General features: G+C 34.7%; 1 protein-coding gene across 1 annotated transcript in view; it reads left to right on the top strand.

Moving 5' to 3' along the window:
- Positions 1–8,484, top strand: part of FSTL5 (follistatin like 5) — a 996,384-nt gene extending 987,900 nt beyond the window's left edge. Inside the window, 1 exon segment of the mRNA XM_043971840.1 lies at positions 5,707–8,484. Within this exon segment, the coding sequence (XP_043827775.1) occupies positions 5,707–6,409 (703 nt within the window). The 3' untranslated portion in view covers positions 6,410–8,484.
- The last annotated feature ends 7,144 nt before the right edge of the window (positions 8,485–15,628 follow it).

Genomic DNA, 15,628 nt, shown 5'->3' with positions numbered 1-15,628 from the left:
ACATATAAGTTTGGAGCTCGAACAATCCTAAGAAATGACACAGTATAATCCTCGCATTTTACCCATGAGAAAATTGGGGCCCAGAGAGGCTAGTGTAATGGAGCCAAGATTCAAATCTAGGTCCTCTGACTCTTTCCAGAACACCACATTTCCTATCTTAAAGCCCTTTACAAACTGTTTAAGATAAGACTTGAAGTCAAGTGAAATTCCTTTGCAAGCATTTTCCAGGGGCTATCTAAATTATTTCCACTTATTTATTTATTTTGGTTATGGAGATTGCTCCAATAGTACAGGGGCCATCACCTGAGCTGTAGAAATGTTTTTTCTTTCAGATTATTGGGCTGGTATGATATGTTTTAAATTGTTTCCCTGATTCCACCTCTCTCAACATAATTTGAAGGTGACTGACACCTATGGCCAAAAATTTAGTCTTTCTTTTCCAATCTATAAAATTGGAATAACAAATCTTGGATGTCTTATGGAAAATCCTCATGGCACACTAACAATGTGATTTCACAGGTAGTTTTCCACATGCCCTCAAATTATCACATATGTTATACTTTGTTATTTATGATATGATAATATGATGTAATATCCTATGGTAGCATTAATAATGATAGTATAGTAATATTACATATGATAACATAAATATATGTTTAAATGTTGTAAGCAATGTAGTACAATATTAGATCCTTAAGGACAGGGACTATTTTTCTTCTGTTGTGTCCTGTATTCCCTATATTTATCTAAGTACCTTGCTGATACAAGAGGCTTAATAAGTCTCTTACTGGGATAATCTGGATGGACTTCCCTCGTAGAGATTTAAGTTTCTTGTGGGAAGGAATTATTTTTCTTTGTCTTTCTATACTAGCACTTAACCACTGTACCTGGTGCCTAATAAATGCCTGTTGGTGTGTACTGAGTAGGATTCTATTAGATGGTGATTCAAATTGACAAAATGATGCCATTTAAGTAATAGGATATCGATTTTGCCTTTTTTTAAGCATAAGCCATAAATGAATACTGAACCCCCTTTTTAAGCATTAAGCAAAAATAAAAATTATTAGACAATGCAGGGGGGAAAATGACTGAGAAAAGAAACAATAAAATACAATTCTGCTAACTGTCTCTGACAAACACTTTGCCTAAAGGCTACAATTACCTAATTTCATTAACTGTAAAAGAAGTTATTTTAAAATAAGTTTTAACTCTCATTCCTCACAGGATTCAGACTTCTTTACTCCCTTTACACACTCTGACAAACATTAGTGAGACAATGTTGGGTCTGACACTTTGCAAGATTTTATTACACTAAGCAGACATGAAGGTTGAAAATATCATAAATATTAATCAGGGTTTAATGAACAGTGGGAGGCCTCCACACATCAACCTGTACTAGGGGAAACTTTGAATTAAACACACCACTTCCTACCCTATAAATCACTGGTGAAAACTTGAAGGTACTTGGATGCCACTGCTTATGCTGCTGGATCCCTAGTCACGAAACAGTCTAGGTGTAAAAATAGACATCATTTTATCACCCCACATAGAGCTTTTGCATTTTTAACCAGCCCATTTTTTTGTTCCTTTTAAATTTTAATTACTTCTGAAAGATTCAGAATTAATATCTCAGAAGAATCAAGGCCTTTTTTTTTCTGCAGAGAAAAATGGTACAGGTGAAATTGGTGCAAGCTTGTCTCAGGTTGTCTCATTACGAAAAAAAGAACAATAATCTAAAGGGACAACCTGCCTCGAGTTTGAGAGCTGAGTCCAACAGTCAATGATTGATTGACTTATTGCATTTATTAAATATGTCCATTGCTAGTTTTGCCTCAAGGCACATTTACTATGTATAACAGAAAAAGATAATACTTCCCTCCATAGTTGGTTATTTCATAGGCAATACCAACTATGTACTTGCATGCGCGCGCACACACATGCATACACACCCACACACACACACACACACACTCACACACAGCTTCAAAGAGTATAGAGATGAAGAAAAAGCTCACAAATGAAGGAAAACTCATTTAATACAGAGCAATCCTATAGTTATACTTACACAAAGATGTAGAATTAAGCTAGGAGGTTCAATCAATTGCTTTTTCATTGTTCAGTTAGGAATCATACAAGACATTGTGGTGTGCCATCTCAGGTTATCCCTTAAAGTGTGTTTCCCCATTATGACCTTCTTCTACCATATTTCTTAGAGGATGAGCATCAAAAGATAATGGAGAGGTTGAGGCTTTTGAAGATATGTTTAAGAAGTTTCATTTCTCAATGTGACTTTTTCATACTCCCATAATCCTATTCAACCTCCAAGAAGCCATACAGAACCTCTCATACTTTCCCAATAATGGATGCACTAATTTCCACATTGAGATTCTTATTATACCATCCCTCTATATTATCTCTTAAAGGCCCGTTCCCTATTATAATATGGAAGCATCCCCCACAAAATACACCTTTTAGGACATCTTTTAAGCTTTAAACCTCTTTCCCTCTGGATTCTAACTTCCTTTTATCTATTAGCAAGAAATGCAATTCTTTATTGTTTTCTATCACCCCTACATTCTCAAATTTATTCCATTACCATATGCCTATTAATCACTCCTGAGAACACTACAACAGTCTTTGCCAAGGAAGGTTTAAAGAACGAAGTGAAATTTTACTTTATTTGCATGGACTTGACCCCATTCCCTTCTTAAAGTTACCTAGTACAATCAAGTCCGTAGCTTGTATACCTACCCCTTGACTGTTATAAAAAATATGTTCCATTGGCAATATACTGAAATGTCTATTGCCTATACATGCATCACAGATGCATTTTTTGAGATTAAAGAATTTGAAGTAAAATTGCTCAAGAACCATTGCCATCTTCAAAGATATGATGTGTGTGGGGAAACCTTAAGAAGGTAAGTTGTTGCAAATGAGTAGAGAATATAACAAAATGAAGGAAAGAGAGAATGAATAAAAACACATTTATTAAATTCTACCGTGTGCCAGGCATCGAAGATTATAAATATAAAAGTTAACTATTGCTTCAAATATGGAGAGATGACTCATGTAGAATAGTGGTAGCCAGGGGAGGGATTTATGGCCTGGACATATTTTTTTAAAATGGCAAAAGGGGCTGCATATCAATCAATTGCCTCATCCCCCCCCCACCTCCACAAAAAAAAAATAGCAGTATTCATCTGATTAGAGCTTCTAGAACAAGACAAGGAAAGAGGCAGCAGTAGCAAGGCATTGAAGCTACATTTGCCATGTCAGGGCAGATAGCAAGACATCCATAGTAGATGTTGGGATGGAAAATAAACATGGTCTGGAGAAGGCTAGTTTTGTTCTCATCAAACAGGATAGCTCAACCTCACAGTTACAGTCCATGCATGATTGGATTAATGCTCCTAGAGAGGAACAATGGTCTCTGAATGCCAAGTCCAGAGGATGGTTCAATTTTTTCATAAAAACTCTATTGTTTCTTCATTTATTGCAGTAAGCAGCTAAAACACCTTTTAAATAAATGATCATTTCTTCATTAGCATAATACTTTTGCTAGTACAAAGCTTTACTGATTTGCCTACAAGGAAATCATTTTGATTATTCTATGCCATAGTAAAAATGTGTTATTGTTAACTCTTCTGCATTGCAAAATAACATACTGGTCATTAAACTTCTCAGTCATTTATTAGAATGAATGAGATGCACTTAGGTATTATTTTAATGTAAGAAAATCTATGGGAATAATCATAAATATTTAAATTCAGAAGTCTCCATTTCTCACTTTAGAATCCTTCAGTTAAACTGTATAGATGATAGAAACATGAGATATTTCAAATACCTTATGATAAAATGCAGATTGTGAGCATTTTTACATTTCTGCAAAGTGACCTATGTAACAATACCACCCTGAGGATTTTTGTTCTCACGAATTCTAGATGCTAGATCTAGAACTGAAATGGACCTCAGAGACCATCTTGACCAACACTCTCCTTTTAGAGATGAGGAAACTGAGGCCCAGGTGGGTTAAGTGACTTGCCCAAGACCACACAGGCAATGAACAAGAGAGAGAGTATTTGATTCCATGTCCTATGGCTCTGGAATCAGTACTATTTCCACTGCCTCTAGGCTTAGCATCAGTTGAAAAGGGATTTTATTTGAAGTGAAAACTGAAACAAAGTATGCCTAGAATCAGATTGACTAAAACCCAATTTGGATCTAATCTTATTCAGTCAATCTAGGCTCCTTTTCTCTCCCAGTAACAATTACTTGCTGTTAATACTATTAACCCACTGACTCAGCCTGTCAGGATTTCCAAATATATTAACACTGAGCAATAGAGACCTCTGACACCCTGCGGCTAGGATTCAGAAGAGCTCAGTTATGCTATTGGAAAAGACTGAAATGAAGCTATAATTAATCAAAACACCAAACAAATGACTTGTTCATTTGAACTGTTCTTCACTAGAAACGTAATAGAATCTCAAATAGTATTTTATAACACTCTTTTTTTTCCTTTTTTTCTTTTTTTTTGCCGGGCAATGAGAGTTAATTGACTTGCCCAGGGTCACACAGCTAGTAAGTGTCAAGTGTCTGAGGCTGAATTTGAACTCAGGTCCTCCTGAATCCAGGGCTGGTGCTTTATCCTCTGCACCACCTAGCTGCCCCCCCCCTTTTTAATATATATAAAATGCTCTTTTAAGAGTATAGAATTAAAACTGAGTTAGTGGAAGAAGATGATTGGGAGACAGATAAATCAAGTTCAAAGCATTAAATTTATGTAAGTGATTTATTTAGGGAATTAGGGCATAATTGACAAAGGTGACAGACAACACAAAAGAGATCTCAAAATATAACAAATTCAAAACTGATAGTTGGAAGTCATGAACCTATATTCTTTTGAAATAAGCAATTCAGTTGAATTAAAATGGAAAATATTTGGATAATTATCAGGATAACAATAAATGCTAAATTAATTTAATGTTCTTAAGAATATGTGGAGCAAATGAAAAGAATGAAAGAATCACCGCAGGTAGATTGGTATGTGATTACCACCACCACCACCCCCACACACCCCTGCCTAGGGTTTTGTGACCTTTAGAAAGGTATGGTAGATAGTAAACTTTAGTGTCAGGAATACTGGGGTCCCATTCCTGACAAATATTAGTTGTATGATTCTGAATAAGCATTTAACCCTTCTCAGTTTTCTAACCTCTAGAAACTCTCATATTGTACACTTTACTGAAGGTGTCTAAATTTTGGACAAAGTTTCCTTACCCACAAGTTCTTTGTGGCAATCCAATAACATATCCAGGATTACCCATTTTAGTAACCCTTAATTGAGACACATGCTCTCCCTAGGCCAAGAGTTAAGAATAATGGCTGGCTTTGTTTCCCTACATGTAAAAAAGACCTATAAGAAAACAAAATATCTTCTGTCAATTTACTAGATAATTTACTTTTTGAGTATTTGACTTTGTACTCTGCTAATTATAATTGACAAGAAAATAAGAAAAGTGTGATTTAGAAGAAGTTGAATTTTAGATCTTCATTCTAATAAGGCTTGAGGGGACACAGAAGACAACTTGATGCAAAGGTCTCATATTGCCCTACTATCCTTACCCATAAAACATACATATTATATAATAGAATATATTATATAATACTATGATTTCTTGTTTAACTTTTCTCTTCCTTTTTTAGGTTTGGATTCATTCTTCACAAAGATGAAGCTGTACTCCAGAAAATTGATCTGGAAACTCTGTCATATATAAAGACAATTAGCTTAAAGGACTACAACTGTATTCCTCAATCTCTGGCTTACACTCACCTTGGAGGATACTATTTTATCAGTTGCAGCCCAGACAGTACTGGGGCTATTCCACCCCAGCTCATGGTGGACAGTGTAACAGACTCAGTCATTGGATACAATGGTGATGTTATGGGTACCCCATATGTTTCTCCAGATGGACACTATCTTGTAAGCATTGATGATGTGAAAGGCCTTATGAGGGTCCAATACATTACCATCAGAGGAGAAATCCAGGATGCATTTGATATTCACACTAACCTCCATATATCTGATGTGGCCTTCCAGCCCTCTTTTACTGAAGCCCACCAATACAATGTCTATGGCAGCTCAGGCATGCAAACAGATGTGCTCTTTGTAGAACTTGCCTCTGGAAAGGTTAAGATGATCAAGAGCCTCAAGGAGCCTTTAAAGGCAGAAGAATGGCCTTGGAACCGAAAAAACAGGTTAATCAAGGACAGTGGGCTCTTTGGCCAATACCTGATGACACCATCCAAGGAATCCCTATTTATCTTAGATGGACGCCTCAATAAGTTAAACTGTGAGATAACTGAAGTAGAGAAAGGAAACACAGTCATTTGGGTAGGAGATGCCTAAAGAACCAAGCTAGATAACTACTGAATGAATAGTTTTATAGTACATTGCACTTAACTCCATTCTTTCAATTTATGGTTTTTCTTTGGAAGTTTATATTCTAACCTGGTATAACTTAGATGATTTGCTGGCCCAGTGGAATGTGGATTTTAATATGGCAAAGCTACAAAAATGTCTTTGAAGACATATTGATTGCAATCAACATTAGAAATAGTGGAGAATTGTCCAACTTTTGCAAGTTCCATAGTTATACTATAAACTAATGATCTCAGAGAATTTTCAAGAATAAGTAGAAAACTATATCAAAACTACAAAAATTTCCAGTAACTTAAGCTACATTACATCTTAAGAGAGATTGAGGTTTTTTTATTATTATTTTTGTTTTTGTTTTTTACCTCTTTCAGTTCACTTCAAATCACAAATAAAGGTATGTGCAACCTTAGAATTCTGAAATGAAAACATTCTGTCCTGTCCACTGTTTATAATCTTTTTGTGCCTTGAAGGGAATGTCTCATGAGGAAAGGGAAGAATAGAAGTATGATAATTTAGTCTCATGTGGCTTTAAATGGATGATCCTAGGAAAGAAAAAAAAAACAAAAAACATTTAGTCCCTCTTAAGCCAAATCTTGCCTTCAGTCATTTGTTTGACCCTTGGTGAAAGACTCTTTGAAGGCATAAGTTGGCCCTGGGATGTGTGTAGGTAACAAAAGGTAGAATTTGAAGTGGAATGTACCACATAGCATGGAGGGGAGGTAAAACAAAGTGGGATGTGGGAAAAATGCTTGCAGTGTCTTCTGTACTCAAAATGTTTCTAATCTCTAGAGTATGGGTATATTTTTATTGCAGGTTTTGTTTGGTATGTCACCTGCTTACATACAGACCTTTTCCTTCATCAGTAGCCAGTAGATCATCATTTCTTCCTTTCCAGATAGCCCAGGGTTTGGATTATATGCATTTGCTTAGATAAAACTGTATATCATGAAATTAACACCAGTATGTATGAGCTGGCTAGAAAGCTGATTTTGTATTAGGCATTAGACAACTTAAAAATACAATTCAGAGAACAAAATTGTTATCCCATATATCAGTCATCTAAAGTAGTGAATATCCATTGCCTTTGATATTTTACCTGTATTTTCTCAAAGATTGTCTTTGGTTTGTTTTTTTTTGTTTGTTTGTTTTTTTGTTTCGTTTTATTTTGCTTTATCATTGGCTTAGCCTGTTCTTCCCCTACACAATTTATAACTGCTCAATCAATAGACTCTCTCCCTTTAATTGAAAAGCTAGAAACTCCTTTTCTTTAGGGCAATAGATGGAGACTATTATACTCTTTATTTCACTACTCTCCATTCTTTTGTATTCTCTCTGTCACTATATCTCTCTTCCCCTTCTTCTTTATTTTTTCACTCTATTTTTTCACTCTTTGTCTCTCTGTTTCTCTCTCTCAATGGTCAATATAGTCTCTCAATCTATCTCTGCCACTGTTTCTGTCACTCACTATCAGTTTCTATCATTTTCTGTCTGTCTCTGTCTCCCTCTCAGTAAAACAGAGGGCTGATTTATTATAATAATGTCCTTATTTACCATAATTGCATACATATTTAGGAAGTTTGTTTTTTTTCCTTTATACTTCGATAAAGAATGTATATGGGCTATTGGAATGACCTACATTTAGTAAAGGCAACCAGGAAAGGTCTTTTTTAAATACAAATTTTAATCTGGTTTAGATTGTGTAAAAATGCTTAGAAAACTGAAATTTTATAGCGTGTAATCTCTTGTGTGTATATAGTATCCTGAGCTACGTGGTACAATAGATCTCTCTTTAGCTTGAGGAAACTTCCTGGGAGATAGATTTAACAAACAACAACAATCTGCTTATGTTTCTAGTTACTGAATCTGCTTTCCCTTTTAACAGTTTCTCCCATTGTGAACATGAACCATGTAAGCTGTTATTTAATGATTTACAGTAGGTCTGTCTCATACACTCTTCTTCTGTAACTTACAACATGTGGATGTTCTGTCTGTAGAAAAAAACCTGCTTGATAAAAGGAGAATAAACAAACCCCTTACATTTTAAATCCTTGTGACGTCAGTCAATATTCTGATATATGTATGTCAATGTTTCTCCTACCAATAGTTCAAGAAGACTAGAAATCTTGGTTTGCTTGAAGGGGGAAGAATAAATAGTTGAGACATATTTGCTTTCATCAGACATTGGAAAACTCTGATTCTTCCTATGAACCATGATATTTACTTTGACATCTTATGACTAAGAACAATCTATCATCTCACTGGCCATTGTGCAGAAGTGTGCATTTTAATATAGGCAAAGCACTGACTATTTCATCCAAAAAAAGTTTAAAAGAAATGGCTTTCGCTGTGATATTTCTTCTTGCTATTGACCTGAAGTATAAATAAAATGTTTCAATGATCATGTGTTCCCCCAAAAAACACTTTCCCCAACACTTCTAACACTTAAATCTTGAGTGATAAATATATTTTCATTTCAACTGCAGCAGCAATTATATCATCTAAAATAATTCTACAAAATTTTCCTTCTATATAGTCCAGCAAAATATTTTTTTCCCTTTAAGATATAATTCTAAGAATGTTTTAGCACTTCTCTGCCTTCTGTGTTTCAAGAGAACACTGCTACATTTATTCTAGATTTATTTTTTTTTTCCTTTTCCACCAGACTTGTTGAAGATTTTCCCCTACCAATTAGCCACTGATTCATTGTCTGTTGCAAAACCAAGATGCTTACTGATATGCTTTTTTTTTTTCTTTAAGGCAACTTAAATATGGGAACAACCAAAGATTACCAAAGGTAAATATTATGTCCTTGAGATTTATAAAATTACAAAATCTTTAGAGTTAGAAAGGACCTTTTAAGTTACCTTTCAAGTCAAACTGCATACTCCACTCAGAAATTCTCTTGGTAGCATCCCTGACATGTCATCCAGGCTTTCTCTGAACATTTCTAATGATGAGGAACTCACTGACTCACAATGATGGGGACTCACTGACTCTCTTTTTAGATAGTTCCAATGATTATATAATACTTTCTTATAATCTTTCCCCCTATAACTGCCCCCACTTGTCTAAATTCTACACCTTACAAACTGTATTAATAAAATCAATCTCTCATCCAAATCAAAGTCCATCAAATATTTCATGGTAGCTATTGGTACATGGTAGCCACAAATACTCAGTCCTTGAATTTAAATAATCCTGGGTCCTTCAACAATTCCTCATCAGGGTACAGTTCTGAGTACCTTCCCTATTCCATTCCCCTACCTCTATATATGTCTTACTTTATCTATTCCCCCAAATCCATCCTTCAAAGTACTACATTGAGAATTAATTACAATATTCCAAATGTGATTTTTTGGGGGGAGGGGCAGTGAAATTGCCCACCTGATTCATTGAGTTTGGGTCTATTAAAATCTTTGAGTTTCACATGAACTCCTATTAAGTAATTCATCTCCCACCTGGTATTTATAGTGTTACTTTTCAGATCCTAAGCGCAAAATTTTACATTTTTTTCTGCTATATTTCATCCTACTGGATTTAGTTCATTTCTCGAACCTGCCCACAACTTTTTGGATCTTGATTGGCATCCAACATCCTCATTTTCTGTACAAGGCCTTTTGTCATGCACTGATTTAATAACTATACCTTCCTTTTCTTCATCCAAATCACAATAAAAAATGTTGAAAATAGGACCAAGAACAGGGCCCTGAACCATACTGCCAGAGAATAATCTTTACTCTAGGTTATCATGTCTATTAACAAACACCCTTACCTTATACCTGATTACCTAGTCAACAATTAGCCTACCTAATTATAATATTTCATATTTCTCACTCTTACCCAAAAGGTTTGTAAGAGAGAATTTCAATAAATGGTTAGATAAAATCTAATGCCTTATGAATGAAGCATTTCCTTGTTCTCATAACTATGTCTGAAAAAGAAATAAGATTAGTTTGGCATGGCTTATTCTTAATGAAATCCTACTGATTCTGAATGAACACAATTTTCTTTTCAAAATACATTCAAACCATTAACTTCATGACCCAGAGATTTCATAATCCATTCTGGAATGTTACCAAGGTTCAACATCAATCCCATACATCTTTAGTTTCTGGATGTATTCCTTTCTTTCTTTCCTTCTTTCTTTCTTTTTCTTTTCTTTCTTTCTTTCTCTTTCTTTTTTTTTTTTTGAGAACCAGGACATTTTCCTATTTCCTGATCTTTTAGCACATTCCCTACTCCTCAAAGATTACCAAGAGTCATTCAGTGATCAAACCTGATTATTCAATGTTATCTACAATATAATACATTTAGGCCAGAATTCATTAAAAACAGCTAGCTGTTTTTTTTTAAACATCTATCTGTAGTTTCCATTTTCTATTAAATATATTTAGGATCCTTCCATTTCTAGGATGAAGATCATTTGTTTTGATGAGAAGACAAAGAGAGCAGACTTTTTTTCCCCATGTATTTTGCATTTGTACCATTTGCCTATATTGGGAAGTATATGGGGAAACTACATCCTCCTTTCTTTCTCTTTCATATGTACATATGTGGGTATGCATGAATACATACACATACACACATTCATACACATAAACACTGCTTAGACCTTTCCTAATAGAATCGAATTCAGTCAAGATGACAAAAACATATTAAGGTGCACTATGGATAGTGTTGAATTTGGAGTCAGGAAGATGTAAGTTTGAATTCTTCATCAGACATATTAGCTTCTTGACCCTGGACAGCCTACTTCACCTCTCTTTGACTCAGGTTGCTAATCTGTACCATGGGGATAATAATAGCACCTACTCATGGTCTTGTTGTGCGTATCAAATAACTTAGCACATAAATCACTTTGCAAACATTTAAGTGCTATAAAAATGCTAGTTATTATTATTAAATACCTACTACATGAAAAGTACTAGAGATACAAAGGAAAATAAAGCAGTCTTGGCCTTCTAGTGAAGTAATCACAGCATGTACAAAAATAAACATATTATAAAAATAATTAAGAAAAGAGAGAGAACACTGTCCATTGACAGGATCAGAGAAATTTTCATGGAAGACCTGAACTCAACTCAGAAAGAAAACCTGAGGTTTCAAACAGAGATTATGAGAGCATATTCTAGACATAAGAAATCACTTTCCTGAAAACATAATTGTGAGAAATGGAATATAAAGTTTCAGGAATTTTTAATATGTATATTTATTTTATATTTATATTATTCATTTCATCTTTTTAAATATTTAGAGCTGGAAAAGAAGCATGAACATCATCTAGTCTACTTCTCTTCCTTTAGAGGTAGGGACACTGATGTTTAAAGGGGTTAAACAACTTGCCCAAGATTATTATGAGTGGGTAATCTGTGACAGAAACAAGATTCAAACCAATGTCCTCTGATTCCACATCCAGCTTTCTTTTCACTGTAACACACTTCCTCCCACACAACAAAACACTTATTAAATCATGGATTTAGTCAGAACTCAGTATTTGGCCTGTGAGGATTTGTTTCTATTTGTGTTAATACCATTGCTAGTCCAACGCCCTTATATTAAAGATAAGCAAACCGAGATAGACAGCTTAAGAGACTTTGCCTAGGTCTAAGAGAGCTAAATGAATGAATAGATAGATAGATAGATAGACAGACAGATAGATGACAGATAATGTGCTCTAAAACAAACCCATCAGTCTAGTTCATCTAGAAGATAGAGTTCATGATGAGAGAGGGGCAACTGTCAAAGTAGCATGATATAAACCTGAGAAGGTAGGTGGGAGTTATATTATAGAAGGCCTTGAATGACAGACTAAAGTTTAATATCTATATTAGAGGTAATGAGGGTCAGTAAAGACTTTTTGAAAGGGGGAGAGACTTCGTCACAGCTGTGCCTTAATAAGATTGCTTTAGCATCCAAGTTTAGGATGGAGTAGAAAGAACAAAGATTGGAAAGATGCAAGTAATTAGGTCAATTAAACTGAAGGTGATAAGTCCTTGAACTATGGATGTAATCTCATGAGAGGAGAGGATGGGACTGGTTTATATCAGATATTGTAGCAAGAGGATCAACAAGACTTGGCAACTAAGCGTATATAGAAGATGAAGGAAAGGAAGGAATAAAGAATGACTCCAATGTTAAGATCCTGGGTGACTGGGAGGATGATCTTGCCCAAAACATATATTGAGAAGATTAGAAGAGGTACAAGTTGGGATGCTGGAAGGGCCAAGGGTAAAAACTGAGTTCTGTTTTAGCCATGTTGGAATTTTGATGTCTCAGCTTCATTTAGGAAATTTTTATCAAACAGTTGAAAAGGTAATATTGGTATTCAAGAAAGAGATTGGGTTTGAATATATACATATGAGATTTACTTAGGGAAAATATGTGAACTTGTGTTGATTATCAAGAGAGTCCACGTAGAGATAGAAAAAGGCCTAACATTTTCCAAAAGTCTCAGCTCATTCTGAGTTTTTCTATTTATATTCCAGAACTTTGCACAGTGCTTTACACATAATATGTAATAAAATGCTTTTTCATAAATGATAGCATTTATGTTACATTTGTGACATGGTTTTATAATCAAATATAATCATTTCAATTCAAGTTAAATCAGATAAGTTAATGTGAAATGCCTTCTAAACCTTAAAGGAATTCTAGCCATAAAATTATCTTTATAATTATATCTAGAATTCAAATAAAAATTAGAATTATCATTACTATAATATTCTTGTCTTAAATGTTCAAGTTTAATGTATTTATTAAATATTTTCTGTACATTGACATGCAGACCTTAAGGTTATATATATTATTAAGTACCCTCATCTCAGTTATTTTGCATTTTAAGCAAATTCCCCACTACTATTCCTTTTTTTTGGTCCACTTTGTACTTCTTTCCCTCCATAATATCTGGCATTCTTATTCTTACCTTTGTATCTTCACCTTTTGATCATATCATCACAGTGCTGACCAAACTAGATGTTCTGAGGCCTTGAGATGTATAGCTTCTGCAAGTGGCTCAACTCTTTGCAAATGACAAGCATAGACTCTGGGGCTACTGAATCTATGTGAAATAAAAGATCTAAGTAGACTTGCATGTGCTCATCCAGAGTCAGTATCATAAGTAAGCTACTGTCAACAGAAATAATCATCACAATTACCCTACTCTGAGAGTCTGAGGGTCAATTTAAATGAGACACTACTTGGACACTTACTGGTTACTTCACTAGGTAGAAGTCATTAACCTAGGGCCATATTAACCAGCCTCAAAAATCCTATCTTGCTGGTGATCTGATGGTCACCATCCACGGCAATTCCTTCACCTGTACCTCCCCCCTCCAAACACACATTCTACCTCCTCTCAGTATCCAACTTTAGGATGGAGAACTGCAAGGATGATGCCAAGTGTACACTGTAGTTCAACAATGAGAAAGTCCATGGAGGACTGGGTACCTCATGAAATTTTTCTTCTGTACTATCTGATAGTTTCTTTCCATTGTCCAACCTGTGTAAATCATTTTTTACTCCAAGAGCAACGCCTCAAAAACAGGTCTAAGGGAAATGTATTTTGGCTTTATATACCTCAACAATCAGAGAGCCCTCATTTAGGAGTAGGGGTGCTGTTAGTTTATGCATATACCTAAAGACAGGTATGTATCCACTGAGGAAACTGATATTAATTCATTGCAGATTACCGAAGGAACAGACAGCAACCCATCATTTCCAGTAGCCAATAGCTAATCATTTTGGTCCCTTGAACCAATGTTCCAGAAATTTATAATTTTCCTTTAAGCTGGATATTTATGCATCTAGCTATTCATTAGCCATTCATTCATGAATTAATTCAGCACATTTTTGTTAAATATCTACCAGACACATAGCATTGGGAGGTGGTGGGGGGGTATTCCCCAAAATATCCCTACTTTCAAGAAATATAAAACCAAGTTGGAGAAATAAGACAATACACACACACACACTGTGAAATTATACTACAAGATAAATACCAAGACAATCATACAAAATAGTAGTATATGGTAAATATGATGATGACAATGACACAAATGTACACAGTGCTTTGAAGTTCACAAACCTTTTCCTACAATATGATTGTTGTTATTCACAACACTGTGGTAGGTACTATTATTACTTTAATTTTATGGATGAAGAAATTGAGGATTTCAGAGGTTAAGTGATATTTATAGACTGTCAAAGCTAGTAAATGCCTAAGACAGGAATCAAACACTGGCCTTTCTATCTCCAATACCAACCCAACTTCTTAAATTATAATCTCAGCATAACTGTACAGAAAAAATAAATAAATAACAATTTTATAAAGGGCTTCAAGGAGAAAGGAAGATGAACTAAACTGTTAATGGTAGGTAGAATTAAGTTAGCTGAAAAATGGGAGGAAAGACTTTAATGAACAAAATGCATGTAGGTTGGAATATGTGAGATGTAATTAAGGGACAGTGAATAGACCAGTTTGAGAAGCAATGGAGTTCTTCTTCTTGGTAGAGTAGGTTTGGGACAGATTGTGCATTACTTTAAATATAAAACTAAGCAATTTCTATTTTACCCTGGGTAAAGTTTGTTTGTTTTCAAAAGAGTAGAGACATAATCATAGAACAGTACAATTTTCAAGTTGGAAAATTTAAAATGAACTAATTTAATAGTTGAAAAAATTAATCCTCAAAAGTGGTAGAATGGTTTGTTGGAAATAACACTGATTTTGTAATCATTAATTCTAAGGAGTAAGAGCAAGTTTCTCTCTTGATTTTTTTTCTTTTTCTTTATAAAATGAAAGGATTAGAACAGTTGATCTCAAAGGTTCCTTCTAGCTCTAAAGTCATTCAATGATTTTGTCAAAGTCATACAATTAGTTATTGGAGGCCTCAGACACTTTCTAGTTATGTGACTCTAGGAAAACCACTTAACCCTGCTTAACTCTGTTTCCTCATGTGTAAAATGATTTGGAGAAGGAAATAGCAAACGATTCCATTATTTTTGCCAAGAAAATGCCAAATGGCATCAATATGATTCAGTCATGGTTGAAAAATGACTCAAAAGAAACAAAAACTTTAGGATAAAACTCACCTTTTCTGACTTCTGATAAGGGGCCTTTAATTCTGGCAAAGTTTGACTGGCTGGTTTAAATTATATGCCCTGGGGCTAGGAAATGTAGGGTTATGAAATGGT

This window comes from Dromiciops gliroides, chromosome 6 (genome assembly GCF_019393635.1).
Source record: "Dromiciops gliroides isolate mDroGli1 chromosome 6, mDroGli1.pri, whole genome shotgun sequence".
Taxonomy (NCBI): Eukaryota; Metazoa; Chordata; class Mammalia; order Microbiotheria; family Microbiotheriidae; genus Dromiciops; species Dromiciops gliroides.
Note: the sequence above shows the minus strand (reverse complement) of the source record. Positions and strands in the feature narration are given on the sequence as shown.